A 27,702-nucleotide genomic window follows, 5' to 3' on the forward strand; every position below is an offset into this window, starting at 1 on the left:
ACTGGAGACGCAGAGGTCTACGTAGACAAGAAAGTATGCAGGCCTAGAAAGTAGGAAGTCAAACTAGTTGGCCTATTTAAGGACTGTACGTAACTTTAGAACATGTCATGTTAGAGGCCATAGGCCAAATGTCAGCTTGAAGGAGAAATATCATCAGGAGGCAACTCAGTGCCCTTCAACTATTTTCTAACATTTGTTTGTACTTAAGACAAGTAAAGTGATTTTAAAGCAGAATCTCTTCAGTGATGAATAACATGATTTTGTTTATTTTGTAAATACACTAATACATGTACACAGAGTAAACAGTGTTGGAGTAAACACTCAGTTTTCTAAATAAATGGAGGCCCAAATCGTTAAAATTACCACCTAAGGTTCTTATGTAGGGGTACCATAATTTCTTTATTACTTAAATCATTACTAAGTATAAATCCTTGAATTTACCTAACTTTCACTAAAAACTTAGTATAAATAAAATATGAAATACCGGTGGTTTTTTTTTACATTGAAATGATCGGCACAATTTAAAGAATAGTTACTACATGAACATTGTTGTTACTCAATCAAGTTAAGATTGTTTAAACTTTTAGAAATAAAAATCTTGAAGTTTAATAAAGATGTTATAATACAATAATTGTTATTTATTTACAAGCTAAATGGCATTGGCAGGCATGCAAGTGGCATTTTAAACTCCAAACCACAGCATTGTACAGTAGTTTTCAATTTGTAATGGCATTCATGACAAGTAAAAAACGAGGAAATCAGTGGATCTGAGGAAACTTGCATGCCGGTATTGACAACTCAGTTTACACCTGGCTTGGAGAAAGTCACATATGCATCGTCTTATTATTTCCGTGATCAGCCTTGCTATCAATCTGGGTTTCTATGGTCACCGAGTTCACAATACCACTGATTCGGTTCTCTGAATTTGAATGAGAGTCCTTCATGGGCAGCCCAGACTTTCGTACAGAAGCCGACTTTCGTTGTTGGGAGCACATGTCTGAGATGGTGTAGAGGTAGGGGTTGAGGGAGGAGTTGATGGGAAGGATGAAGACGACAATCCAGGCATAGGCTTCTGTTGGTATCTCCACCACGCGGGCCTGCGACAGAATACCCATCATGATGACCGGTATCCAGCAGATGAAATCTGTCATGACGATGGCAGCCATCTTGATGGCCATGCGCACTTCGTCGTCCCTTTTCTTGTGGCGGCGCACGCGCTTGATCGATGCCTTGACTTGGATGAAGATGGCGATGTAGCATATGAGGATTACGGTGAAGCACAGAAGGTTGACCCCGAGAAACAAAGCGATGGAGAAGAACCAGGAAGCTCGGTAATCGACAGGAGACGGTATCCCCACGGTGATGTTCGCCACGCCCCCAGCATCAATCTGCTGATCCACCGTCTCGTATTCAGTAACTTTAGTCATCAGAGGCAGCCCAATGCAAACATCAGAGAGGCCGTAAACATCAGATGAAGAGTCAGTTGCAAGTATTGTGGGAACCAGTCCAACGATCACCGTACCGATCCAGACACATGATGCAGCAATCCGAGATGACTTAGGTCGAAGATGGTAAATGCTGAACGGGAAGACGATTGAAAGAAACCTGTCGATGCTGATGAGTGTGAGAAAGAACACAGAAGCCTCGCTGCCGATGATGGAAATAAACCCAGCAATCTTGCACATAGGGCTCGTCCGCCATTCCATAGACACCTCAAAATAACGCTCTCCGAAATACGCATCGGCACTGGCGATGATCAGCATGTACAACCCCATGAGGGCATCCGACACGGCTAAATTAAACACCAGGAAAGAATGAACGACACGACTCGCTCTGCCCTCTGTCTTTTCCCGACATCGCCACACCATGACAAAGATGTTGCCGACGAGGGCGCTAATACCAAGAATCCACATGAATGCTTTGAGGACCATCCTAGGCATCAGTTCGCTGCACATGAAAAGCGGAGGCTGCGGCTCAAGCGTCTTACACTCGGCCGAGGGGAAGAAACAACACAGTCGATGGTTATCAACATACCTGTCAGAAGACAAAAACAAATAAAGTTACAGTTAGGCCAAGTGCAGAGAGACTGAGTTGACTAATACGTTCAATGGTTTGGCAAGAAACTTAGAATTATACTTACAACTCTGACACATCATCAAGTCCCTTAAATGCACCATCTTCTACTTCAAGTGGTGGTAGGCCTTTGATCTTGCGGACAATTATCCTGAAAGAAAGCACAGAGAAATTATAAACAAGAAACTTGTCCCAATGAGGAATTCCTTTTAATGTGGAGTGCTGTGGCCTCATGATAAGGGCAAAGGATTTATGGTCTGCGGGTACTGTTCTGCAGGTTGTGGGTTCGGGGTCATGGTGCGTTGCCCTTGGGCAAGGCACTTTGTCACTTATTGCTTCTCTCCACCCAGGAGTAAATGGGTACCTGTGAGGGCAGAGATGGTTATTGTGCATGGTTGATTTTATACCTTCCTTGCGCCTAACAGGCAGCATCGAGCTGTATTCTCCCCAGGGAGCTGAGGTTTCAGGAGTGTTTTCCAGTTGAAACAGGGAAAACAGTAATTGTAAAACGCTATGATACCCTGTTGCAGACGTAAAAGCGCTATATAAATGCCTGCTATTATCATTATTATTATAAATTATTATTATTATTATTATATTCCTTGCCTCCAAACCTCCTTAACCACGGAGAAGGTACTCATGAGAGTGTACACTCCTATTTATTTTTATTACTATGAATATTTGACATTTGCCAGAAAAGCCATGGGAGTCTTTCAACTGTCTTGTCGAACAAGTACTTAATTAAACTCAAATACTCACAATGTCTTCACCTGACCGAGACCCGAGAATGCATCCTTCCTTATTCGCAACAACGGTACATCAAATATCGTGCTGAAAGTAAGCGGAAATGAGAAAGTCACTTTGTGGTGTGCCGTGGCCTCGTGGTCTGGAGCATTGAATTTGTGGTCTGCGGGTAATTCTGCAGGTTGTGGGTTCGAAACCAGCCTGGGGTCATGGTGCGTGTGCCCTTGGGCAAGGCCCTTTGTCACTCATTGATTCTCTCCACACAGGAGTAAATGGGTACCTGTGAGGGCAGTGTTGGTTTAATATGGCCAAGAGCGTTGAAATGGCTGCCTACATGCTGTGTATACTCTCTAGGGGGTTGAGAAGAGTGTTTGACCATTGAAACACCCGCTTTGATCCCCGTTGCTGCGTAAAAGCGCTATAAAAGCGGGTAATTCTGCAGGTTGTGGGTTTGAATCCAGCCTGGGGTCATGGTGCGTGTGCCCTTGGGCAAGGCACTTTGTCATTCATTGCTTCTCTCCACCCGGGAGTAAATGGGTACCTGTGAGGGCAGTGTTGGTTTAATACTGTGAGTGATGATAATGGCCAAGAGCGTTGAAATGGCTGCCTGCCAGCCGTGTATGCTCCCTGGGAGCTGAGAAGGTTTCAGGAGTGTTTGCCCGCTGAAACACCCGCTTTGATCCCTGTTGCTGCGTAAAAGCGCTATATGAATGACTGATGCTATTATTATTATTATAAGTTAAACAAAGGCCGGCATCAGCAGCTAAACAGCCAATAACGTCCAACACCAATACTCGGTGATCTCGCCAGGATTTTCATTCAGGGGTATGCAAGGGAATTTCAAACGACAGCTTAAGACAAAGTTTAGGGAGGAGAGGGGGACTTTTCTGAGAGGGTTGGGTCTTCTAAAGGGTATTTATGGATCTCTAGAGTGGTTCATCGTTTTCCAGAGCAGGGAGCGTGTCAGTCTTGCTCATACTTACATGCCCCGTAGCCTGGACAGTTCCTCCATGGCAGAACCTTGCAGTTCACTTATCGATGTCTTTGATAGATCGCTGTGAAGACAAAAGAGGGAACATTACAACAAAAATACTTCCAAATGCTTCCATGGATTTAATCAGTTCACGTTGGATGACGTGTTAACGGGCAAAGGTTTTGCGGTTTTCGAAACGGATGACGGATAAACATGCAACGAGCGAGGCCAGAAATGTCTGTCAGCGACCCGCTCACGGCGAGCAAGACCGGAAATATCAGGGTGTGCTACCCACAGATAACGCCCTGAACCCGTCTGGCATCGAGGTTCGTGAAAACAATCCCGTGCTTCGGTCTGGTCTTGTAAAAATAATCCCAGCGCAAACTGGTTAAGTTGGCAATGTGAATACTGCTTTAGCTGCGGTCTAATGTTTAGATTTTTGCCATTGCGTATGTTGATTTTCTGCTGGTAAATTGTTTTAAAAATTAATAAATCCAGTTGTCAGCAAATCTAGGGGAAATTTTGTTAATTCCATTTCTTTTTGTTATCTGTGAGATCTGCAGCTTGGCGTACGAAAATGGCACCTGAGAAAATCAAGGAGCCCACAAAACATACACTTACAGCCATAACAGCTTATCCAGGCCGTCAAATGTGCGTTCCTGTATCTCCGATATGAGATTGCCTCTTAAAGATCTAAACAAGAGAAATAAATACACAAATAATTTTTCTTTTTCTTTAAATGGAAAACAGGTGTTTAAATGTTAATCTCAGAATGCAAAAGCATCAAGGTTAAAATGTGTATGTCATGTTTTGATTTCTTTTCAGATTGAAGAAAATCAATATTTAAGATTTCTTCTAATTGAAGTTTAACTTGTCTACATTTCCTGATGATCCCATTATTTATTTCTGGGTTTTCCTGAAAGGATTTGCCATTTGGGGACTAATAACTTGAGCATGTTGTTCATTGTTTTCCCTCCTCGGGTTTCCCGTGCCTGAGAAGTACAGCGTCTCTATTTCGAGGTCTTCTGTGCTTTCAATACCAGAGACAAATTATTAAAACTTATGTTATTTCAAAAAGACGCCAATGTTGTTTAGAACGCGAGAAACATTGCCAATACTCACAGCACTTTCAGATGTGATATCCCTTTGAACATTCCCTGATCTAGTTTACTAATATTCACTCCAGAAAGCTGCCTGCAGATTGAGTGGGAGAAAACAAATCAAGACATTTCGGAATGTTGGAAATCAGATGTTTTATTATTCACTTAACCCCTTGAAGCCGGTATTGTTTGGCCACGGACAGCTGCACTCGATCTTACTTCAAATCTAAAAATGAAAAGGCTGTAAAAGTGTACATTTTTGAAGAATAGAAACACAAGAACTGATTTCAGTTACCTAATGGAATCAGGCGGTGCATGTGTACCCAAAAATGGCATTGTAAAAAAAATGTGACTTTTACAGAATTTCTTGCCGGTAGAACAATTTTGAACGAATTAAGAAAGCAACTTACAGAGTATGCGTTGTTAGTGCCAGGTCCGCTAACGTCGAGGAATCCCAGCCATTGGTGCAATTGACTACCAAGTCTGCGTCCTTGTAGCTACACTTACAACCAGTGGGACATCGCTTCACATCTATGATCATAAAAGGAAAAGGATGTATTCACGTCAGGTCACAAGTTGGGTCACAAGTTGGGTCACAAGTTAGCCTCACGTCATGTCACATGTCTGGTCATACACAAGTCAAGACACAAATCAAGTCAGAAATCATCACAAATCAGGTCACAAGTCAAGTCACAAGTCAGGTCACAAGTCAAGACACATGGGTCAAAAGTTGATTCACAAGTTGTGTCATAACTCGAGTCAAAATTTGGTCACAAGTCGGGTCACAATTCGGGTCACAAGTCGGGTCACAAGTCGGGTCACAAGTCGGGTCACAAGTCGGGTCACAAGTCGGGTCACAAGTCAGGTCACAAATCTAGGTCACAAGTCAAGACACAATTCATGTCACAAATCGTCACAAATCATCATAAATCAGGTCACAAGTCAAGTCACAAGTCCAGTCACAAGTCAAGTCACATTAGTCAGGTCACAAGTCAGGTCACAAGTCGGGTCACAAGTCGGGTCACAAGCCGGGTCACAGGTCAAGTCACAAGTCAAGTCACAAGTCAGGTCACAAGTCAGGTCTCAAGTCGAGTCTCAAGTCGGGTCTCAAGTCGGGTCACAAGCCGGGTCACAGAGTATGTCACAAATCTGGTAAAAAATTATGTCACAAATCAGGCCAAAAGTTAGGTCACAAGGCAAGTCACAAGGCACATCACAAGTCAGGTCACAAGTTATGTCACAAGTCGTGTTTCTAGTTGTGTAAAAAGTTAGGTCACAAGTCAAGTCACAATTCGGGTTACAAATCAGGTCACAAGATGTGTCACAAGTAAGGTTGACAAGTCAGGTCACAAGTCAGGACACAAGTCGAGTCGCATTAGTGAACCTACCGCACTGAATTTCGTCGTCAGACTCGGGGCAGTTCTCCTCCCCGTCACAAACTTGCGCCCGAGGAATGCACTGCGCCTGAGGAAGGACGTCTGCGACTGAGATGGAAGAAGAAGAATCCGAGGAGGAAGAAGAAGAATCCGAGGAGGGAGAAGAGGAATCACTACTGCTGCTTCCACTGTCTTCTGGCGGGCGGGTCGGCGGGCGGGTCGGCGGTTGGTAGGTTTGGTTTGTGTTGAGGTTGTCACACTTGTAGGAACCTGGGCAGAAGACGTCGTCTGTTGCAAAGATGTGGGAGGGAAATCGAACAGAATCATGAGTTTGGAGTAGAATACTCAACACTGGTGGCGTTCTAAGTTACAGAGCTGCAAATATTTGCATCTTGCAATCAGAGAGGTTGTGACAACAATAAGGGAGATATTTAAAATTACATTCAACATAAAAGGAAAAGTTCCCATAATCAGAGAGATTTTCAAATTTGTTCATCAGAACACGGAAAGATGGGTTTATTTTCAGGGAACTTTCTGCAGAATCAGTAAGAGTTGGCAGCTCTGCAAGTAGTATGGACTTAAGAAATTAAATAAAAGGGTGTTTCAAAAAAGCATTATCCAAGAAATAATTTAATTCTTTTCAAACTGGTTTGATTCAATTGTGACAATACCGGCAGCTGGTCAAACAACGCACATCCTTATAGCAGGCTTCCCACAGATGCCTAAAACTGAAAATTTTCCATGACTTTTCCACGATTTTTCCAGGACAAAGTTAGGGCTTTGACCAATTCCAATGCTGTTTTCCCATCTTTTAACCCTAACCGAACACAACCCATCAAAGTTCAACAGCTGAGGTTTTGTTTAAATCTGTTGGGATAGGTACAGTACCCCTAACCAGATGGTCTTCAACTTTTACATTGGGTTTGGCATACCTCCAGAAATAAAGTCCAACAGTGTGTGTGAACAATTTCCCATGTGGGTGTTGGAATTTGCCTGAATGGGTATGGTTCCTCGTAAATTATGCTGGGGAGTTAGGGTTAAAGAACCTTTTCACAATACCCTGGCCAGTCATATCAAACTGAGGCAAATAGGGAAGACTGCCATGTAGCCAAATATTACGCGTCATCACCAATGGGTTGTGCAGGTTTCCGCGATATTTCCACGACTTTTTCTGGGAATATCTACTTTCCATGATGACTCTTTGCAAAATTTGATTTTTTTCCATGACTTTCAACAACAGCTGGAAATTCCAGACTTTTCCAGAATTTTGCTCTGGACTGTGTTGACGTAGTGCTCGATTGGACAGCTCATATCCTCACGCCCAGAAACAGCCCAACTTGACAAACGACAGTTTTCGGCTTCCGACGCGAAATCCTCGGTATCATTTCCAGAAATGAATGAGACTAGTGACTTACTGCAGTCGAGTTCATCCTCGTAATTTACGCAATCCAGGTAACCATTGCAGAGGGATGAATTGGTGATGCAGAAACCGTTGCCGCAATGGAACTCATCTGGTTCGCACAATGCTGAAACAATAGAAATAACAGAAAATCAGATCAATGAACAATAAGCCATTTGCGAGTAACCTATAAACTTTGGAATTGACATTTGAAAAACATCTGGTACACTGACTTGCTCAGAATGCTTGGCACATTTTAACTTTGAATTCTCCAGACCATTAAGACACTGTTGCTAATCACGTGATTCGGGGCAAGCTCTTGCATAGTTACGTAAGAGACGCTCAGCACCAATACATTGTTCACAATGGCTGAGAATGGCACAAAGACACCAGACCATGCCGGTGCTGGGGGTTGCTAGCATAAGGCTTGCCCCGAATCACGTGATATAGTAAAAGTCTCTTTGGTTGGGAAAATGCAAAGTTAAAACGTGCAAAGCATTGGATAAAGTCAGCGTTCCAGATTTTATTCAAATTTAACTCGCAAATGGCTTATTAATTATCTAAAAGGTATAGTAGATAATTTGTCATTTGCGCATTTGTTTTGTTTGAAACAGCAAAAGTGCTCAAAATCTAGAGACGAGTACTTAACAACTAACCTGATGAAGTTTTGGCTCTGTGAATGCTGTATATTTCGTGAAAACACTATTCTGGGATCTCGATTTTAATTATAGGTATACATGATAGCTGTGAGTAGTGTTGGAGACCTGGAGATCCAAGACCGAGACTGGGAGGTCCGAGACCGAGACCACTGGGTATCAAGACCGAGACCACCAAAAACTGGTCGCGAGACCAGGGACCAAGACTGGTATCAAGACCAACAACACTGGTAATGAGTCATTATCGTCAAGTCCACGTTTTTTTGCAGAAGTGACTCAAGTCGAGTCCGAGTCACTGTGACATTGTGACTCAAGATGCGCTCAAGAGTCCCATCTGCTCCGTTCACAAGTACCCCCTCACCGGCAAAGAAAGTACAGTTGGGGGTGACCGACCGACGCCATTGACTGCAATTTTGCCGCGACGCGCAGCCGCACCATTTACCACTGCGTGTACATAGTACAACTCCCCGGTTGTACGTGCGTCACACACAAGGAACGGTGCGAGTCAACCAGCTAAATGTCCCGCCCATATGGGAGGTCGTTGCTTAAAGGACGCCCTCATTCGTTGGCGCACCGAGCCCATGACACTGGCTGTGGGTGCAAGACTTATGAGTTATTGCAATGGAAAATCTTCCCCAGACTGACACTTAAAAGAGTGATATAGGACCGGGTACCTAGACTTACGATAACGAGTCACTGCAATGGGGAACCCTCGCCAGACTATATTATACTGTGAATGGCACTGACACTGGGTACCAGACTTACCCTCCAAATCGCCCTCTTCGAATTCTTCGGTAAAGTTCTGATAATGACTTATCAGCAAGGAGAAACCGCGCCGTCCGGTGGTGCGATCTGTCTTCATTTGCAACTTGAGGACTCCGGCATCATGATCCCACGTCACGGTCCGCCTCGAGACGTCCGCCCCCGTAAGACGAAAGAGCTCTTCAGGCCTCTCCCCCTCCCCAAGAAAAACGACCTTTAAGTAATCGAAGCCGTCCTCCATTTCGAAATCCTCGATCCGCATGGTCACCGGTGTCATCAGCTCGCCTTTGATGAGCCAGATGCAGTTGAGGTCGTTCGGGTACCCGCCTGGATACATCGGCGATGTGAGGGTGAAGGGTTTTTCATAGACGTAGATGTTTTGTGGTCCGCATTCGCCTGTTTTAAAGTAAAGCCCCAGTCACACGTTTAGGGTTTGGAGCTACGAATATCCACGGTTTCACCAAGAATCAATCGATCACGATGAGATTCGTGGAGAAATCGACTTTCGAAGAATGAAATACGGTTTCAGGACGGATAGCCACGACTGTCCTACGGTTTCTCTACGAATGCACACACGCTTAAACAGGCATAGAAGTGGGGTACTTCCTTTGTTCTCGTGGACTAAAATTTTGCAATGTTGCACACTAATGTGTAAATGCTCTTATTCTAACCAGATTTAATTTCCTGGGCTGAAATTCGGACTTAATATCCCTTTTCTAAAACTCTTCCATTTGCGACAGATCAACCCACCTTGGAAATTCCTACTTTTTGAGTAAAATCCATATATCTATTTCGTGAAAAACTTGTGGGGTACCAAAACGGTACCCCGCAAGTCGGTGGGCATTCCTTGTGGGGTACCTCCCGTTGTTCCGGTACCCCATAAGGCAGTGTTTATACGTTCACCATGGTTTGTCAAGAATATGGACGGATTGGTGAGGAATATCGCAGGCAACAGGGGGAAATAATTTCACAGGGTGTTTAGTACCAGTACGGTCTCTAATCCAAGTAAGTTTGTGATAATTATTTGGTAGGTTACTTAAGGGAATAAATGAAAATGGTCCTTTGTGCCTGTCACAGAATTAAGTTGCCAAATATATTCACGAATCCAAGTTATGCTTACCGCAGTTAGACTCATCTGATCTGTCTGGACAAAGTGCAAAACCATCACAAGTGTCGTCACGTGCCAAGCAAATCAAGCCTGACGATGCGTCCTGGCAAGCAAATTCATCTTGTCTGCAAGAAGCTGCACAAAAAAAATGAAAAAAAAAAGCTCCAAACTTTACGAGCTATCAATGACAAACACTGTAGGACACTTATTTCACGACACTGTACACGATGGCATAGGTCAACTTAATGTGCAACATTTTGTAACTAACGTCGCTTTGTCTAACAAAAGCGACGTTAGGGCCTATGCAACCACACGGCTGTATTAATGCACAAAAAGTTTTACTCATGCATATTCAAGCGATACAAAAACCACTGCTCTCTGGCGCCGCATTAACTCGTAAGGTTAATCGCACAATTTTTTTCTTTGTGAAAATGCTACCCATGAGAGTACCCATTACATCTTCTCACCTTGAGATCTCTCTTGCGTGATCGTTACCTCGAATCCAATCTCGTTTAATGAATAATCGCTCTTAAACTCCATCCATGCCGTGTGGTCCTTGGAAAAAACCGCTAGACTCGTCAGAGAACTGCTAAAACGACCAATTACGGAAATGCCGTCGGAGGGAGCGTGGCCATTGCCAATGGTCAAGGTATCGTAATGTCGCTCGGTATTGAACGCGGAGAACCGCAAGGCTATCGTGGAGCCTACGTCCGCTGTGATTAACCAGGCACACAGAGCGTAGTCGGGATAGTCGTTTGGGTAATTCAACGAAGCCAGTGTTGCTGAGGTGTGCGTTGAGTTGTTGAGAGTGACAACGCTTTCTCCGCATGGAACTTTAAAAGACAAAAATAAAAACAAATGGCGAGTCAGTCCTTAGAAAGGAATGAGAATTTTTGTTAAACAGAGCGAAAACAAAGTATACTAAGTCTGCGCAGGATTTGCATTTTACAGGATGGGGATAAAACGACTGGGACAATATTTGTTGATACTTTTGACAATCCAAAATTTGTATCATAATGGCGGTTTTTTAGAATGGTGGATGTTTTAAATTTAGACACTTTTAATAATGGTTGCAGTTTCGTATCATGGTTTTTTTTAGGTGCAAGTGGTTTGCAAGTATTTAATTCTCATTTGCCCAGAACGGTGACCAAAATGCACACACGCTTCAACTTTAAGAACATGTGTTCAATATTTAGCGTAGCGGTTCTTTCCTCGCCTTCCACCGCTGTGGCCCGGGTTCGAATCCCGTCTGGGCCAATATGTGGATTGCGTTTTCAGTCCCTACCGGATTCCTAAGGTTTTCTTGAAAATATTCTTCTAGGTTCCCCCCCCACCTCTAAAACTGCATTTTCGTCTCATTGTCTTCTCTCTACAGGTTTTTTTTCGAAAGAACGTTGCAACCTGACGCTGCTTTTTTTTCTTCATATATCATCTCAATGAAGGTCATTCATTGCAAAAATGACGATAAGACACGAATCTGGGACTGAGAAACATTTCCAATTTTGTTAGGAAATACTTTCTTGACTCTCGATAGACTTTGTACACAACCGCTGAAGTAACATCAGGTTGAAGTATTTTTGCAAAGTACAGTGCGGGGGAGTGTGTGGCCTAGTGGTTAGGGTTCGTGACTCATGATCAGAGGGTGCGGGGTTCGAATCCAGCCGCTGGTCATATATTGTGTCCTTGGGCAAGGCACTTCACCCCCACTTGCCCCTCTCCACCCAGGAGTATAAATGGGTACCAGCATTAGCTGGGGAGTAATCTGCGATGGACTAGCATTCCATCCAGGGGGAGTAGAAATATTCTCAGTCGTTTCATGCTACTGAAACCGGAGATAAACGCCGGCCTGATGAGCCACGTTGGCTCGGGACAGACTTACTACTACAGTGCAGATTATGTTGTCAGCAAAAGCTAGCGCCATGATTTCACCACTAAAGCGGGCCCCAATCGGCGCACCGGTACTTACAGCAGTTCATCTCATCCAACAGATCCAGACAATGAGCTGTCCCATCACAAATCTGTTCAAGCGCATCAATACAACTGCCTTCTGGACACCTGTACTGCTGTTCAGAGCACGGCCCTGCCAAGATGAACAAAAAAACAATGCACTATTCTTATAGGAGCATGTATACTGATATTGGATTTTATACAGGGTGAGTAAAAAAAAAAACGAAACCCAAATGTCGGGACCATTGTTTAAGGGAAGTTCTACATGTAGCACTTTCAATATCTAGGATATAAAAGCCAAATTCATAAGCTTTCTTTTGGTACAAGAATCATTCAAATCACTCATGTACTTTTCAAGTTACGGAATTTTAAACACAACCACCGTTTTAAGGTTCTGTCCACGGATCGCAAAAAAGTTCACTGTTCTTTCAGCAAAATGAAAACAAATCACATAGGGCTGTGTGTGAATTGTTTTCATTTTGCTGAAAGAACGCACACCTTTTTGTGATCCGTGGACAGAACCTTAAAGCGGTGGTTGTGTTTAAAAAGCGGTGGTTGTGTTTAAACTTGAAAAGTACATAAAAGATTTGAATGATTCTTGTACTAAAAGAAAGCTTATGAATTGGGCTTTCATATCCTAGATTTTGAAAATGCTACATGCAGAACTTCCCTAAAACAATGGTCCCGACATTTGGGTTTCATTTTTTTTACTCACCTTGTATAACAGACATACAGACATGACAGATCCTTGTCATTTGATTGGTGGAACTCACATCACGTGACATTCGTTATTGTTCCCATTCACGCCGGGGCTCAAAAAGTCCCATTCGCCCATAGGGAATGGGAAGTACTATTGAACAGTTAGGATCATTCTTGTTCCATGACGCGGTATTTATGTGCAAATGCATGCTGGTGAGCGCGTTCAGCGTTGCGCATAGCGCGTATTGTTCCAAAGAGCCAGCGCTACAGAGTTGGGTTCAAACATTTTCATGAAGGGGTGGTTTGGAAGAGAGAAATACATTTTCCACCAATTTTGTACGGAAATAAACGTTCAAATAAATCAAACGGCAAAGATCTATATGTCAGTAAAATAAAACAAATATTGAGTGGCTTTTAATTGTGAAATGGGAGGAATATTATCGCTCGGTAAAATCTGGACTTTTCCAGTTCACTCGGCGAAAGTCACTAATCACTTTAAGTCACTAATCACTTTACGTTCAAGTTCCGAGTCTAAGTCCCGAGTTTAATACTTTGTTCGAATCCGAGTCTGAAATAGTCTTTATGAAAATTAAATGCTATAATAAAATAACGTCAGAGAAAAAAATCGGATTGAAGACACTCACCACAGCCAATTTCGTCACCTCTCATCGGGCACTGTGGGTACCCATCGCAAACCTGATTCTGTGGTATGCAGGCAAGCCCAGAGGGACAGGCAAATTCATCATCGTTACATTCTGAAGAAAAAACCAGAAAAGCAAAGAAATTAAAAGTATTTGTTTCGGCAACTACCAGAATAATGATTTTAGTACAGGTTGAATACAGAGAGCAGGGGAGTGTGGACGGAAGGGGTTACGGTTTGTGACTCATGATCAGAGGATCAGGGGTTCTAACCCTTTCAATGGCCATATGTTGTGTCCTTGGGCAAGCCACTTTACCCCATTATGCCTCTCTCTCTCCACCAAGGAGTATAAATGGGTACCGACATCAGCTGGGGAGTAACCAGTGGAGTGCTCTGGCCTAGCAGTTAAGAGCACCGCATCAGACTCATGCTCTGGTGTTTCAGAGGCAGCAGAATGTGGGTTCAAGCCCGGGTCCGGACACTTGTGCCCCTAAGCAAGGCACTTAACCATCATTGCTCATCCTTCGGATGGGAGGTAAAGCCGTAGGTCCCGTGTGTTGTGCAATGCAACGCACGTAAAAGAACCCAGTAACACTTATCTCTAAGACAAGGGGTTTGCCCCGGTGTTTCTGGCCTCCTGTTAAAACTCCCCGACGGAGTATTTAGGAGAAGAAGCTATTACCAAGTAACCGGCGATGGACTGGTTCCCATCCTGGGGAATACAAATATTCTCAGTCGTTTCATGCCAAGGAAACTGGAGATAGACGTCAGCCTGATGGGCCGCAGGAGCTTGTGACAGACTTCACTTGTACTTTTACAAACACGGAGAGCATCTCTTTTGGGTCGACGATTGATCGAACTTACCTACTGGCCTAAGCTCCTCGATTTCCAAATTCAACCGATTGGCGGACGTCATGCTGGTAGAGATGAGAGCTATCCACAGATTGTCAGTCTCTGAAATGATATGCAGCTTGGTGTACGTGCTGTGGCTGCTGACCGTCTCGGCGTTGGATTCCAGTACCGCGCCGTGACCGAAGTATAAAGCGTTGTCTTCCGATAACATGTACTCCCTGTACGTGATCTTGATGCGGTGTCCCGCGGAGGCGGTGACGTACCATACGCAGTTTCGGCCAAACGGAAAGTTGACATCGTCCGGTTCGTAGCTCAGTTGAAGAACGAAGGATTGGCCGTTGGTCACATTGAAGGTGGAGATTCCATTGCAGTGCTCTAATTTTGTTTTTAGGCAAGATTCAACGAAAAGACAATTTTTAGAAAAATAAACAACTCAGTTTTCGAAAACAAAGGGAGTAGATAGTTAGGATGACATATTTTACTTTGTATACTCGGACTCCCTATTATCGCGGCATCCCTATTATCGCGGCATGGGAAATTTCTCTTTTTGCGTTGTCAAAACTCCTTCAAGTGGCGATTTTTATCCAGTTCACCAGTCATCAAGGATTTTCTACCGAGTTGTATAAAAAGGACGATTAAATAATGTTGTGTCTTTCGGGACTTTTAACGATTTTAATAAATATTAACGTTTTCCAAAACTTGCAAAATGTTCCCTCACCGTGTCTGCTAAAAGGTACCGTTTATATTTTAACATAAATCTTTAATTGTGCTCTGTCCATGAAAGTTCCATTGTCTGATTCCCATTCTTCAGCTGCAAATGTAAAATGAAGTCGAACGACGATATTTGCAGCGCGAAATCGTAACAACTTTTACGGGATCAAAATAAGCACCGCGCGTTAGCGAAAATAAAACGGCACACCGTGTAAAGTGAATGGCGCCCTCAATCGCCGATCAGTAGACTTGCCTCAGGGATTTGTGTTCTCCTTTCGGGGGAAGGGCAGGGTCTTAAGAAATCATCCTGCAGAAATATAGTCCTTAATCAACTTGAACGTTACAGGGAAAATATCAGACTTTATTCAGGGGATGTTTTGGTCAAACATTAATTATGAACAAAAAAGTTGGGATCATTATAAAAACCACTTCCCACATACCGCGATAATAGGGAGTCCACCTCCGTTCGCACACGCCGCGCATGTCTATTTTCACAGGCATCGTACACGGAATAGACCGCACCGCCGTCGGATTTTTTTATATTACTTTAAAAAGGAAGAGTTATACTACACAAAAGACAGGACAATTCAGGAAGGTTAGTGGGCAATCTCTATTCCGAACGAAAAACATGATAAGTACCGCGATAATAGGGCAACCCATCCTACTATTTTAAGACCAAAATGATAACAATAATGTGTTGTGCAACGCTTCATCCGAATATCACAATTATTGGGCCACACAATTATTACCCCTTTTCATCAGGCCATGAGTAAATTTCTGCAGCAGTTTGCGATCTGTGCAATCTGGTCTCTATTAACCCCCCCCCCCCCCATAGGTACCCATTTATACTCCCGGTTGGTTCGGTTGTGGTAAAGTGTCTTGCCCAAGAACACAAAAACCATATTCCCATCAGGATTCGAAACCCATTCACCAACATATAGCAAATCCAAGACACAAAAATGTGGCTTCGAAACTCACCACAGTCAGTTTCATCAGTGTTGTACACCCCCATAGGTACGTATTTATACTCCCGTATGGATCGGTTGTGGTAAAGTCTCTTTCCCAAGGACACAAACACACATTCCCATTAGGGTTCAAAACCCATTCACCCACATAGCAAATCCAAGACACAAAAACAAATTGGCTTCGAAACTCACCACAGCCAGTTTCATCAGTGTTGTACACCCCCATAGGTACCTATTTACACTCTTGGTTGGATCGGTTGTGGTAAAGTGGCTTGCCCAAAAACACAAACACCCTATTCCCATCAGGGTTCAAAACCCATGCACTCACATAGCAAATCCAAGACACAAAAACATATTCCCATTAGGGTTAGAAACCCATAACAAATTCAAGACCAAAAAATGGCTTCGAAACTCACCACAGCCAGTTTCGTCAGTGTTGTCGTTACACGAAAGCACCCCGTCACAATGTTTGGAAGCATCTATGCAAAGTCCCGACACAGAGCACTGAAACTGATCTTCTCTGCAAGAAACTACAACAGAAAACAAACAAACAAACAAACGAGTAAGCGGAAAAAAAGAGCACACCACAATCTTCTGCTTACAAGTGTACAAAACCAAACATCTCACAGTACTAATCTAAGTATCTTTAACAGTTCGACGGTGTTTTCACTAAGTGACAAAAACCTCAATATCCGGAAAAAGGTCATACCGAGATAATCCCATTTGAAGTTAATCTTTTTTCAAACCACATTTTCGACTAATTTTCAGTTTTAGATTTGGGAATTTTTTTGCATTGTCAAGTAAGCTATGCTTTGTTCTTTGCTAATTCAAAGTTGCTTGTTAAAAAGTTTTTCTTAATTAAACAGTAATTCATTAATAAAGATATTCTTTACTTCGTGAAAACGGCAAAACACAGAGGCCTCACTGTTTTGTCCCATTACTTTGTACACACTCTTCTTCACTTCGTGAAAACATAAAACCTTGTGAGAAATTGTTACATTTGCGCGTCAAACGTCACTGCAGCGCGCACGTCTGTTCTTTATCAACATCGTTCGCGGTGCGCACCCACTCCTATCCTAACGCGTATGTAGAGAAATGCATTATCCCTCTGGCCCTGCTAACGAGGTAAGTTTTTGTCACTTCGTGAAAACAGAAAAACACGGATTTCAGGCTTTTTGGCAAATGTTTACGGTAATTACAAAAGTAAACAATATTTTGCTTTGAAACTTGGTCAAATTGTTCTTTTGGTCTAATTCGATAAATTGGGCAGCAAATATCAATATCGAAATTTTTTTGATTTTTCAGGTTTTTGTCACTTCATGAAAACATCGTCGAGTTTTCCTTCCTTTTCTACTCACCGGTAGTATTAAAAATGCTGATGCGATATAAAAAAGAGCCGAGCTCCCCGCTCGTTGCAGCAAAAGTCATCCACAATCCATTCGGATGTAGAGATGCGATGGGATAATGATTGCCGGGTAGGTAACTGATAATACTGGAAGTGTTGCTGGGGTTCGTCCCGTCTCCAAACGTGAAAAAGTCCGCGCTACCAATGAATTGCTGTACCAAGTCCATTTGGATTCTGGACAGAAAAGACAAAAGGTGACGAAATTTGCTGTGGGGTCCGTGCGCAGGTATACCCCCCTCAACGGGAAGAAAGGGAGAGTTGGGGAAGACCACTGGGAGCGACATTTGAACGCATTGCGTGCGTGCAATGTCTGACGCTTACGCGAAAATTCTATATGGCTTTGTGCACATTTAGAATAAAATTGGTTGTGCATACTTAGCACGCGATGTCACGTCAACTCCCCCCCCCCCCCCCCCCCCCGGTGGACCGTGCCCCCTCCCCCTTTAAAATCTTGGATTGCACACAAACAATATAAAAGTTGCCTTCAGTGACCCCCTTGAAAAAATGGTACACCCCAGGTGCCCCCTATATACAAGATGAAAAAAAAACCGAAACCCAAATGTCAGGACTATTGTTTTAGTGAAGTTCTGCATGTAGCACTTTCAAAATTTAGGATATGAAAGCCCAATTCATAAGCTATCTTTTGGTACAAAATCATTCAAATCACTTATGTACTTTTAAAGTAACAGAATTTTAAACACAACCACCGTTCTAAAGTTCAAGCCACGGATCACAAGAAGGTAAGTGTTCTTTCAGCAAAACGAAAACAAATCACATAGGGATGTGTGTGAATGGTGTTCGTTTTGCTGAAAGAACGCTACTTTTTGGTGATCCGTGGAGAGAACTTTAAAACGGTGGTTGTGTTTAAAATTCCGTAAGTTTAACAGTACATGTGTGATTTGAATGATTCTTGTACTAAAAAAAAGCTTATGAATTGAGCTTTCATGTCCTAGAGTTAGAAAGTGCTACATGCAGAACTTCACTAAAACAATAGTCCCGACATTTGGGTTTCACTTTTTTTGACTCACCCTGTAGAAGTAAAGTATCCTAGTTATGCCAATGCATGGTGCTACCGTAGATCTTGATCTTAATTCCGTAAACTTTTTAATTTCAAGCACAACATTTAGGGAGGCTTTTCATTCAACTTCCTGAACAAATTTATTTGGCACAAACATTTTTGCTTTGGAAACATTGGAAAAGTTTTGAAAGCTTTGGAAACATCCCCAAACAGGACACCCAATGAAGCGGGAAGCAGATTTAATGGTCGAAATGCTAGTAATTACAATTTTTCTGAAATGCAGAACTGAAATTTTCGAAGCGGTAAAAAACAATGGCACTAATGGGAGGATTAGGTAAAAGAAGAACAAGGTCAACTTGAAACAGGTCTTACATGAGTCCAGGGGTTGCGGTGAAAATCCAGAGACAGGCAGTCTGGGGAGGGAAACCATTATCGGGGGAAGACAGACTGTACGTGAAGTCAGGGTACTCTTCCAAGTTGATGTAACGTTCCCCACAAATGTTTGCTAGATTGACAATGAAGGACAAAAATTGCTTTTTTATAAGACATTTTTGCATTGGAGAGATGTAAAATGGACTTCGCTCTTCAATGACATGTAGATGAAGTGCAAAACCGGGCGATCAGATAGTGTAGGGCCCCTCTTTAGTTTTGATCAAATTTGAATCAAGGGCGTTTTTTATCATTCAAAAATGACTTTTTCAACCTAAAGCAGACTTCTTTCAATTCTAATGACACTTTTTTTGGTAATTTTGAAGTTTCGTGGGGTAAAAATTGCGATTTTTGTATGCAGTTTACGGTTGTGCGATTCAGCGCTGTATTGTGCATTCACGGTACATCGCGGTGATCGCCATCTTCATTTTCATGTTGAGTTTTGTCGTCATTGTCATTTTACCCCAAATTTCCCTCAAAAATTCCCTGCCCTTTATCTACTGTTGGTTCTTAATCGCCATTTAGTATGGTATTTAAGTCAAATAAATCCAAAGTGGATTTTGTTCTCGTATAGGGAACGGGGCCCTACACTGCTACACCTTCGGCCAAAACTCAATATGGATTTTGGTCGGCTTATGAACTGCACTTCGTTTGGAACTCACCAGCAAATTTCCATTCAATTTTACTTCAATGTGTTCTACAACCCCGCGCATTCATTCATAATGTTTGAGCTCGGGCCATATCAGAAAGTATTTTAGTCATGGGAACAAGGAGTTCGCACTAAGTAATTTAATGATATAGCTCTGTGGGTGGAAACGATGTAAGCAACGAAAGAACTTACAACACAACGTTTCATCCAGGTAGTTTGCGCAATTCTCCAGACCGTTGCAAAAATCCCCCTTATTAAGGCACACATGGTTGCCCTCATTATCCACGCACCGGGCGGCATCATCAGGACACTCATCGGCTAAACACAGAAATAAAAAGTTTGGCAATTAACACGTAAGCAAAGTGCCTGATGAATATTCACAGCAGCAAGCTTTACACTTTCATTGGTCAAATGTTAGGAATAACTGTACAAAGTACGAAATGAATATTCACAGCAGACAGATGTGCACTTTCATTGGTCAAATGATGGGCATGACAGCAGAAAAGTATCTCATGAATATTTAGCAGCTAGCTTGCCCTCTCATTGGTCAAACATAGGGAATATCAACAGCAAAGCACCTCATGAATAATCACAGCAGCTAGCTTTGCACTTTAATTGGTCCAATGTTCGACACGACATCGGCAAAGTGCCTTATGAATATTCACAACAGTTAGCTTAACAATTTCATTGGTCAAACATTGGGAATAACACTAGCAAAGAACCTAATGAATATTCACAGCAGCTAGCTAAGCTTTGCACTTTAGTTGGTTAAACATCGGGAACTTAGCAAAGTTATGAATAATCATGCTAGCTTTGCACTTTCATTGGTTAAATATCGGGAACTTAGCAAAGTCATGAATAATCAGCAGCTAGTTTGCACTGCCATTGGTCAAAACGTTTGGCATGACATCAGCAATGTACCATGAATATTCATAGCAACTAGCTTGGCATTTTCATTGGTCAAAATATCACAACACACAAGGCAGGGCAATAAATCCCACATTCACAGTGTGATTCTATTGTACATTTAAAGTAAATCATCAATTTGCTCAACTGTACATACTGCACGACATCTCGTCGGAAAAATCAAAGCATTGCACGACGCCGTCACACACTTCGGATGAGCTGATGCACCGGTACCCGTCCTTACAAGCAAACTGGTCCCCATCAGAGCAGTTCACTAGAACCAAAGTGAAATAAAAAATATAGATAGACCTCTCTTTTATTTATAAACTTTGGACGTCATTTTGTATCGGCCGCCATGAAATGTGAAATTCCAACCATGGTTGGCAAAAGATTCTGCTTTTTTCAATGCTGGTTGGCCGATCAGCTTTAGAGAAACCGGCTTATTTTCAAAAACTGCTTCTCTTTTTTCATATGTAGTTATTCCGCATTTTCTTTGCAATTGATTACACACCTGTGAAGGGGTACAAGCCTGCTAGACTGATTCTCTACCTTACAATTCCCCAAAATCTACAAATTGCTCCATTCATTTCATCTTAAGTGTGGTCAGGGAACCAGACTACAAGAACGTGATACATACATGTATCCTTGGATTTTCCAGCATCTATAAGCCCAAAATGTGAAACAATATTTGCTATAACATACTAATCCTCCAAATCCATTTATTTCTGAAAATTGCAGCAAAAGCAAATGTTGTATATTCCCTTTAAACCAAGTATGCTTTTCAACAATAATTTTGTCAGCTACTTTTTGGATAGCTGCAAATGATCTACTCTACGGGTGTCTGTAGTTGGGTTTTTTTTTCTTACCGAAATCTTCTAAGATGGAGAGATCCAACACAAAATGAGCATCTCCTACAGCGATAGCAGGCTGACTGAAAGCAGAGATCTCTTGCGCATCTTCGAAGGCAATCCAGATTTCGTTGGACCGAGAGACGGCATGGGAGGGCGCTGTTCCTCCTTGGCGATTCCAGACGACGTGACTCATGTTCACGCTGGGGCCGTCCCCGACGGTCAGATTGGTGCCCGGGTTGAGATTGATGCGGAGCGTTTGAACGAGTATCCGTGTGATCGGCGGGGCGGTGACAAACCAGACGCAGATAAATTGTGCAGGGTGGGCGGTGGGGGCGTTTTGGGACGCGAGGGTGTGGGTCCGGTTCGGCTGGAGCTGGATGTTCTGGTCTCCACACCCTGATGCTGAAAAAAAAAACAGTCGAAACGAGAATTGACAAAAATTGGCCACAACACCGCTCAAAATGTGACCTCACAAAATTAGGTCCACATACCCATCTGTTATGATACCGGAGTCTTATAGCGTACGTGTCTACCAACAATTAGGTACTCAAGGCGCTGGGAATTATGTCTATTACTAAAGACAGGTAAATGAAGTTTATGAGAAATATGAGGCCCACTATGTTGCACCTTATAAGGGTTTACAAGGTGCTGCGGCACATATTGCAGCCACGGCCAGAAACCCTTTCTCTTAGCGATAAATGTTACTGGGTTCTTTAACGTGCATTACACAACATACAGGACCTACGGCTTTACGCCCATCCGAAGGACGAAGCAATAATGGTAAAGCGCCTTGCTCAAGAGCACAAGCACCATGTTCCTATGGTCAGGATTCGAACCCATGTGCAACGGCACACAAGTCGAACACCATAACCATTGGACCACACAGCACCCCTTGCCACGCCCCATTCACTGTTAAGACGTCACCCGGAGACGAGTCAAGGCAAACGAGTCAAGGCCTGTGTATAAAAAGGGCCAGTGCGTGTTATCGCTTATTAAATGCTTATTAAATTGAGCGAAGTGTATTTGGTGGAATGTGTATACTTACTGCAGCTGATTTCATCCAGGAAGTTATCGCACTCCTTCGTGCTGTCACAAATCTGTGAGTCAGACAAGCAAACATCTTGGGAAGCAAACGTGCACGATAGCTGCCCGGGACCGCAAGCAACTGTGACACAGGGAAATTATAAGAAGAACACAGAAACATTTTGCTAGTAGATAACAAGGAGACATAATTTCTAAAATATTACTTTAGAAACTTGGTACATAATGAGCAATCCTAGGGGTGTGAACGTGTTCTACATAACTCAACATAACTTTGAATTTATGTGCGTGTTTGTAGAACACAATCAAAATAGATGGATTGAATTTTAAAAGTGTACTCCAAACGCAAAGCGCAAGTAGAAGATACGCAAACAACTTAAGCGCGTCATGACGGTTCAAAAAACATCACGGCGAAAAGCATCTGCAGCGGAGGGACGCGCACACGTTGCGCTGTTTGCGTAGAGCAAAATGACACGCTCATTTGCTGATCGTGCGTTTCGGTTTTGGGCGTATCGGCTTCGATGACGCACCGGTATGGAATACAAACGCAGATATACAAATAGCTGTACAAAAGCCGTACAAAATTTCAAGTTTTCCATAGGTTTGTTCACAAACATGGATGCGCCCATCAGGCATTACTTTGTACATCGAGTTAGCGCTCTAGTAATTTAATATAGCTCTATGGCTGGGATTTTGTGCTGGGGGGGGGGGGGGGGTGCCCTACACTTGACATACCGGAGCAACCTAGTTCGTCTGAATAATCTTCACAGTCGGGCCAGCCATTACATCTCATGCTAGTATTAACGCACTGGATACCTGTGTCACATAGAAACTGCCCATCCATGCACTCAACTGAAAAAAGATAGGACACAATAAATCAACTAATAATATCTTTGGTTGTATCAGAAGTCTGATTTCAAGACTTTATGAAACTTAATCCAAGGTTTTCACTAAAGAGAAAAGTGCGGTTGACACTTCATCAAAAGTTTAATGGAAGAAACCTGTTTTTTACAGCAGGATATTACAATTTGTTTACAATTTTTTTGTCTTTCATGGATCGGGGAGAAAATTAGGAATAAACCTCAGACAAAGTATGATTTTGGGCATTTTATCAAACGAAACTGCAGATTATAAGTTGTGGAACACTGTATAACACGACATGACTAATTAAAGGGAATATACAACGTTTCTTTTTGGTGTAATTTCAGAAATGGATGGATTTGGGGGTTAGTATTTTATAGCAAATATTGTTACACTTGTTTGAAGTTTTGTGCTGGTAGATACAAAAAAAAACTCAAGAAAAGAATCATGTTCCTGTAGTTCCCTGACCCCACTAAAACAGAACAATCGATAGACGTCGTGGAATTGTAAGGTCAGGAAACCAGTCTAGCTGCCTCACACCCGTTCACGGACATGTAACCAATTGCAAATAAATGTGGACTAAATAAATTTGGTAAATGGGTCATTCCATGTCAGACCAACGCACTTTTTTACCTCATGTCTTCCGATTTTAATAAAAATTGCTGTGCTTGTAGGTCCTAATGAGCAATGAATGCACACCAATTTTTAGCCCGATCCGACCTACCATGTGGTCAGGGCAGAAGCCACAAAAAAATTGCATTTTTAGAGTAAAATACCACCCTTTTGGTATAAATATGTCAAAACTATGGCAATTTTCATCGAATATATGTGAATTTGGTATTAAAATAATGAGGATTGCATGCTCAAATCACTTCTTTTGTCAAAATTAAATTTTGTGAAAAGTAGGTCACGTGACCTTTAATATGCTATTGTGACCTTTGACCCAATTTTTGTAATAATGTATCATTCCGAAAATCAACGAAATAAAAATAACTTGCTAGAGCATGTCTTCCTCTATCAGAATCTACTAAAAATCAGTTGGGGTCTTTAAAATTTACAACTTTATGACTATTTTTGTACAGTTGGTAGGTTACAAATGAGTCAATTTATAGACTTTACATAAGAAATACACCAACACAACTTACTATTCTGTTTCTTAAGTTAATAAAATTTATCTAGATTTTTATGTATAAAGTACAAAGCCAGGAAAAACAAAATTCTACCTTCTGATTCCAAAGAAACTGTCTAATCAGAATATTTGGACTCGGAAGTGTGCTAACCACTAACAGTAACCAGGCCTTCACCCAGTACAGCGGACTCACGTCCAGGTGAAATTCATCTCAAAGGAACAAAATGCCAAGTCTGTGAGAGTCATTAAAGTTCAAGAAGCACAGTGATGAATGAGTAAAGGTAACTTTGATTGTAATATTAAGTATTATCTTCAAGCAAACTTGAATCATAGACCCTGATTAGTCCATCTATAGCAACAACTGTGTGATTTTATATAATATTGCACAGCTATATTGCACCCCAGATATTAAAAATGTACGTGTACATATGTTGTGTTATTTCCTGCTGAACGGACCAATACACTACATGTATGCACGTACATCTTCACCGCGTGTACGCATTTGATATCAAGTTTGCTTGAAGATAAATTGGTTATAAATCCCACTTGCGCTCGTGGAACACGGAATTATGTAGTGCATCGAGTGGCATATGGGTCACAGCAGCATTGCATTATTTCATATTCCAAGCGCGCTCGTGGGATAACTAATTATCAGTGGCACCCAGGAGGGGGGGGGGGGGGGGGCTTGAACCCACCCCCAACATTGTCAATTTGTTTGTTTGATTTTAGGCTAGTTTTGTTGGTCCAATCTTTTACAGAAATTTGAACACAAAAAAAATTATGACGCCCCCCCCCCCCCCACCAAAAGCCAAATCCTGGGTGCGCCACTGCTGATACTTTACACTATGAGTCTGGTTAGACCTCATCAGCCCCCAGAATGAGAAATTCACAAACCAAGATATATTTTAGAAACTTTAGAGACAGAATAGTAAGTTGTGTTGGTGTATTTCTTATGTAAAGTCTATAAATTGACTCATTTGTAACCTACCAACTGTACAAAAATAGTCATAAAGTTGTAAATTTTGAAGACCCCACCTGATTTTTAGTAGATTCTGATAGAGGAAGACATGCTCTAGCAAGTTATTTTTATTTCGTTGATTTTCGGAATGATACATTATTACAAAAATTGGGTCAAAGGTCACGATAGCATATGAAAGGTCATGTGACCTACTTTTCACAAAATTTAATTTTGACAAAAGAAGTGCTTTGAGCATGCAATCCTCATTATTTTAATACCAAATTCACATATATTTGATGAAAATTGCCATAGTTTTGACATATTTATACCAAAAGGGTGGTATTTTACTCTAAAAATGTCAGTTTTTTGTGGTTTCTGCCCTGACCACATGGTAGGTCGGATCGGGCTAAAAATTGGTGTGCATTCATTGCTCATCAGGACCTACAAGCACAGCAATTTTTATCAAAATCGGAAGACATGAGGTAAAAAAGTGCGTTGGTCTGACATGGAATGACCCATATGTGGGTAGCCATGATTTTCCAGGATGCTTTAGTCTGTCATTCACTAACAGTCCAGTAAGGTATTTCAAAATAACTTTATAGTTTTGTTTTTTTGACGTTTTAAAGACAAAATGTCTCCTCGCACTTACCAGTCTCATTAAGAGCGCTGACCTCAAAATGGATCAATACGTCGAGCGGAGACAGCACAAATGCTTCCGCCAAAGCATCGATGTACGTAATCCACAACTCTTGCTCTCGGAAAACTCTCACTTTTGGTGCGGCCGCGAAGACTTTGAAGCCGCGAATGAATAGAATGTCTGGATTTTCGTCCAGCGTTATGTAGGCGTCCGCAGTCTTGGTCACGTAAAAAAAGGTCACCAGGTCGCTTGTGAAATTCAAGAAACGCAGCAGGATTCTGCTGTCGGGCGGCGCGACAAAATGCCACGTGCAGGCCGGGCCCGCTCTGTTCGTGACAAATGGTGGATTCGCGATGCCGACCGGACGGCTGTTGGTCAGGTTGAAGTCCGTTTCCCCGCATTCTTCTGCGAAAAACAAAGACAAACAAAGTCAAGCTGGACTCGCTGTATAAATCTGATGCAATCAGGCTAAATGAGTCGTTTGTCTGGATTTTTCATCTGGAGATACAGGCCAAAATGGGACCACTTCATCACATCACTTCATCACATTTCTTGGTGTTCCGACTTCCATAATTTTTGAACTAAAGATGGTATCAGCATGCGGTTTTCACAGCAGTAATGCTGAGATTGTGCTCTTTTCAAATCTGTAAAAAAAAAAAAAATTGACCATGGTCGACAAACGACTCATGTAGCGTGACTGCATCACAAATTCAGGGTCCATAGTGTGCCATTTTTCCCAAAGTATTTTTTTGGAAAACCAGGAGATATAAGAAAAGACGATGGCCCAAGTGAACCTTGGCTGAAATACGACTTAATATCCCTTTTTTAAGACTCTTTCATTTGCGACAGATCAACCCACCTTGGAAATTCCTAGTTTTTGAGTAAAATCCATATATCTATTTCGTGAAAAACTTGTTGAGACGTATTCATCTATAGATATTGCCCTGTGGAGACGTATACAATCTTTTGTACCCTATTGTGTGCATGTCTCCAGAGGGCACGGTGTATCAGATCATTCTTACCACAGTTCAATTCATCTCTTAGATTGCAGTCGCTGTTACCATCGCAGACAACATGCGTGTCAAGACAAGCATTGTCGCATAAGAAATGTGCCTCGCAATCTGGGAATCAGAAAATGATAAATCTCATAAATGCTACGAGTGAAAAAAGGTAAAAACCTTCTTAGAATGTGTATTGTTTACGTGAAGACTTAACCAGCTCAAATTATCACCTTTTAAAAATAAAACAAGATTTCAATGTTGCAAGGTTTTCAGCATTATTTTTAATTGTAGATATCTGTCTCTTTGAAGTCTTTCATTGAGAACTTGCTGTTTTTGAATACTGAGTAATAATGCTATTTTTTTTCTCAATTTTTCACAGAACTTTCACAAAAAAGTGAAATCTTGCCAGAATTAATGAACTTCAAGTACCCATGCAAATCAATGTTTTAATGCAGTTCCTGAAAATGCACCTCTGTTTTTTATGTAGCCTATTTTCGTTTTGCAATTTTCAAGAGAATTTTTGACTTAATATTCATTTACAGTCAAGGTATTTAATAATAATCTGGTAGGTTTGTTTTTTTTGTCTGCCAATATGTTGCGATGGATACCGTCAACTCAAATTGTAAAAAATAACAAAGTTTTGAAAAGTCGCATATATTAAAAGCCCAGACGTCTCTATAGTCCGAAGTACCACTGGACCGACGTCCCATTGGTCCGAAGTCCCATTGGTCTGAAGTGCCATTGGTCCGAAGTCCCATTGGTCCGACCGCCCATAGGGTTAGGGTTAGGGTTAGGGTCAGTCAACCTGAACC

General features: G+C 42.1%; 1 protein-coding gene across 1 annotated transcript; it reads right to left on the reverse strand.

The window, feature by feature from the left end:
• Positions 1-257: 257 nt before the first annotated feature.
• LOC119724165 (CUB and sushi domain-containing protein 1-like) lies at positions 258-27,007 on the reverse strand. The gene is made up of 25 exons (XM_038195097.1): positions 26,912-27,007; positions 25,902-26,294; positions 23,040-23,156; positions 22,309-22,428; positions 21,279-21,665; positions 20,570-20,686; positions 19,699-19,824; positions 18,801-18,933; positions 17,364-17,584; positions 16,422-16,535; positions 14,342-14,704; positions 13,482-13,592; positions 12,158-12,271; positions 10,659-11,024; positions 10,204-10,326; positions 9,087-9,479; positions 7,682-7,792; positions 6,279-6,554; positions 5,301-5,421; positions 4,913-4,984; positions 4,412-4,483; positions 3,801-3,872; positions 2,833-2,904; positions 2,141-2,224; positions 258-2,034 (listed from the first exon to the last, which is right to left on the reverse strand). Exons 3-25 carry the CDS (start codon positions 23,146-23,148, stop codon positions 825-827), a joined length of 4,887 nt encoding a protein of 1,628 aa, XP_038051025.1. The 5' UTR covers positions 23,149-23,156; positions 25,902-26,294; positions 26,912-27,007; the 3' UTR covers positions 258-824.
• Between the last annotated feature and the right edge of the window lie 695 nt (positions 27,008-27,702).

This window comes from Patiria miniata, unplaced genomic scaffold (genome assembly GCF_015706575.1).
Source record: "Patiria miniata isolate m_02_andy unplaced genomic scaffold, ASM1570657v1 HiC_scaffold_18, whole genome shotgun sequence".
In the NCBI taxonomy this organism is placed as follows: domain Eukaryota; kingdom Metazoa; phylum Echinodermata; class Asteroidea; order Valvatida; family Asterinidae; genus Patiria; species Patiria miniata.

Coding starts and splice junctions, on each gene's coding strand:
- LOC119724165 (XM_038195097.1), bottom strand. CDS start 23,148: ATGGATGGGCAGTTTCTATGTGACACAGGTATCCAGTGCGTTAATACT. Junction 14,705..16,421: donor CACTGACGAAACTGGCTGTG/GTGAGTTTCGAA, acceptor AAACAAAATTAG/AGCACTGCAATGGAATCTCC. Junction 10,327..10,658: donor CACGCAAGAGAGATCTCAAG/GTGAGAAGATGT, acceptor TTTTTTGTGCAG/CTTCTTGCAGACAAGATGAA.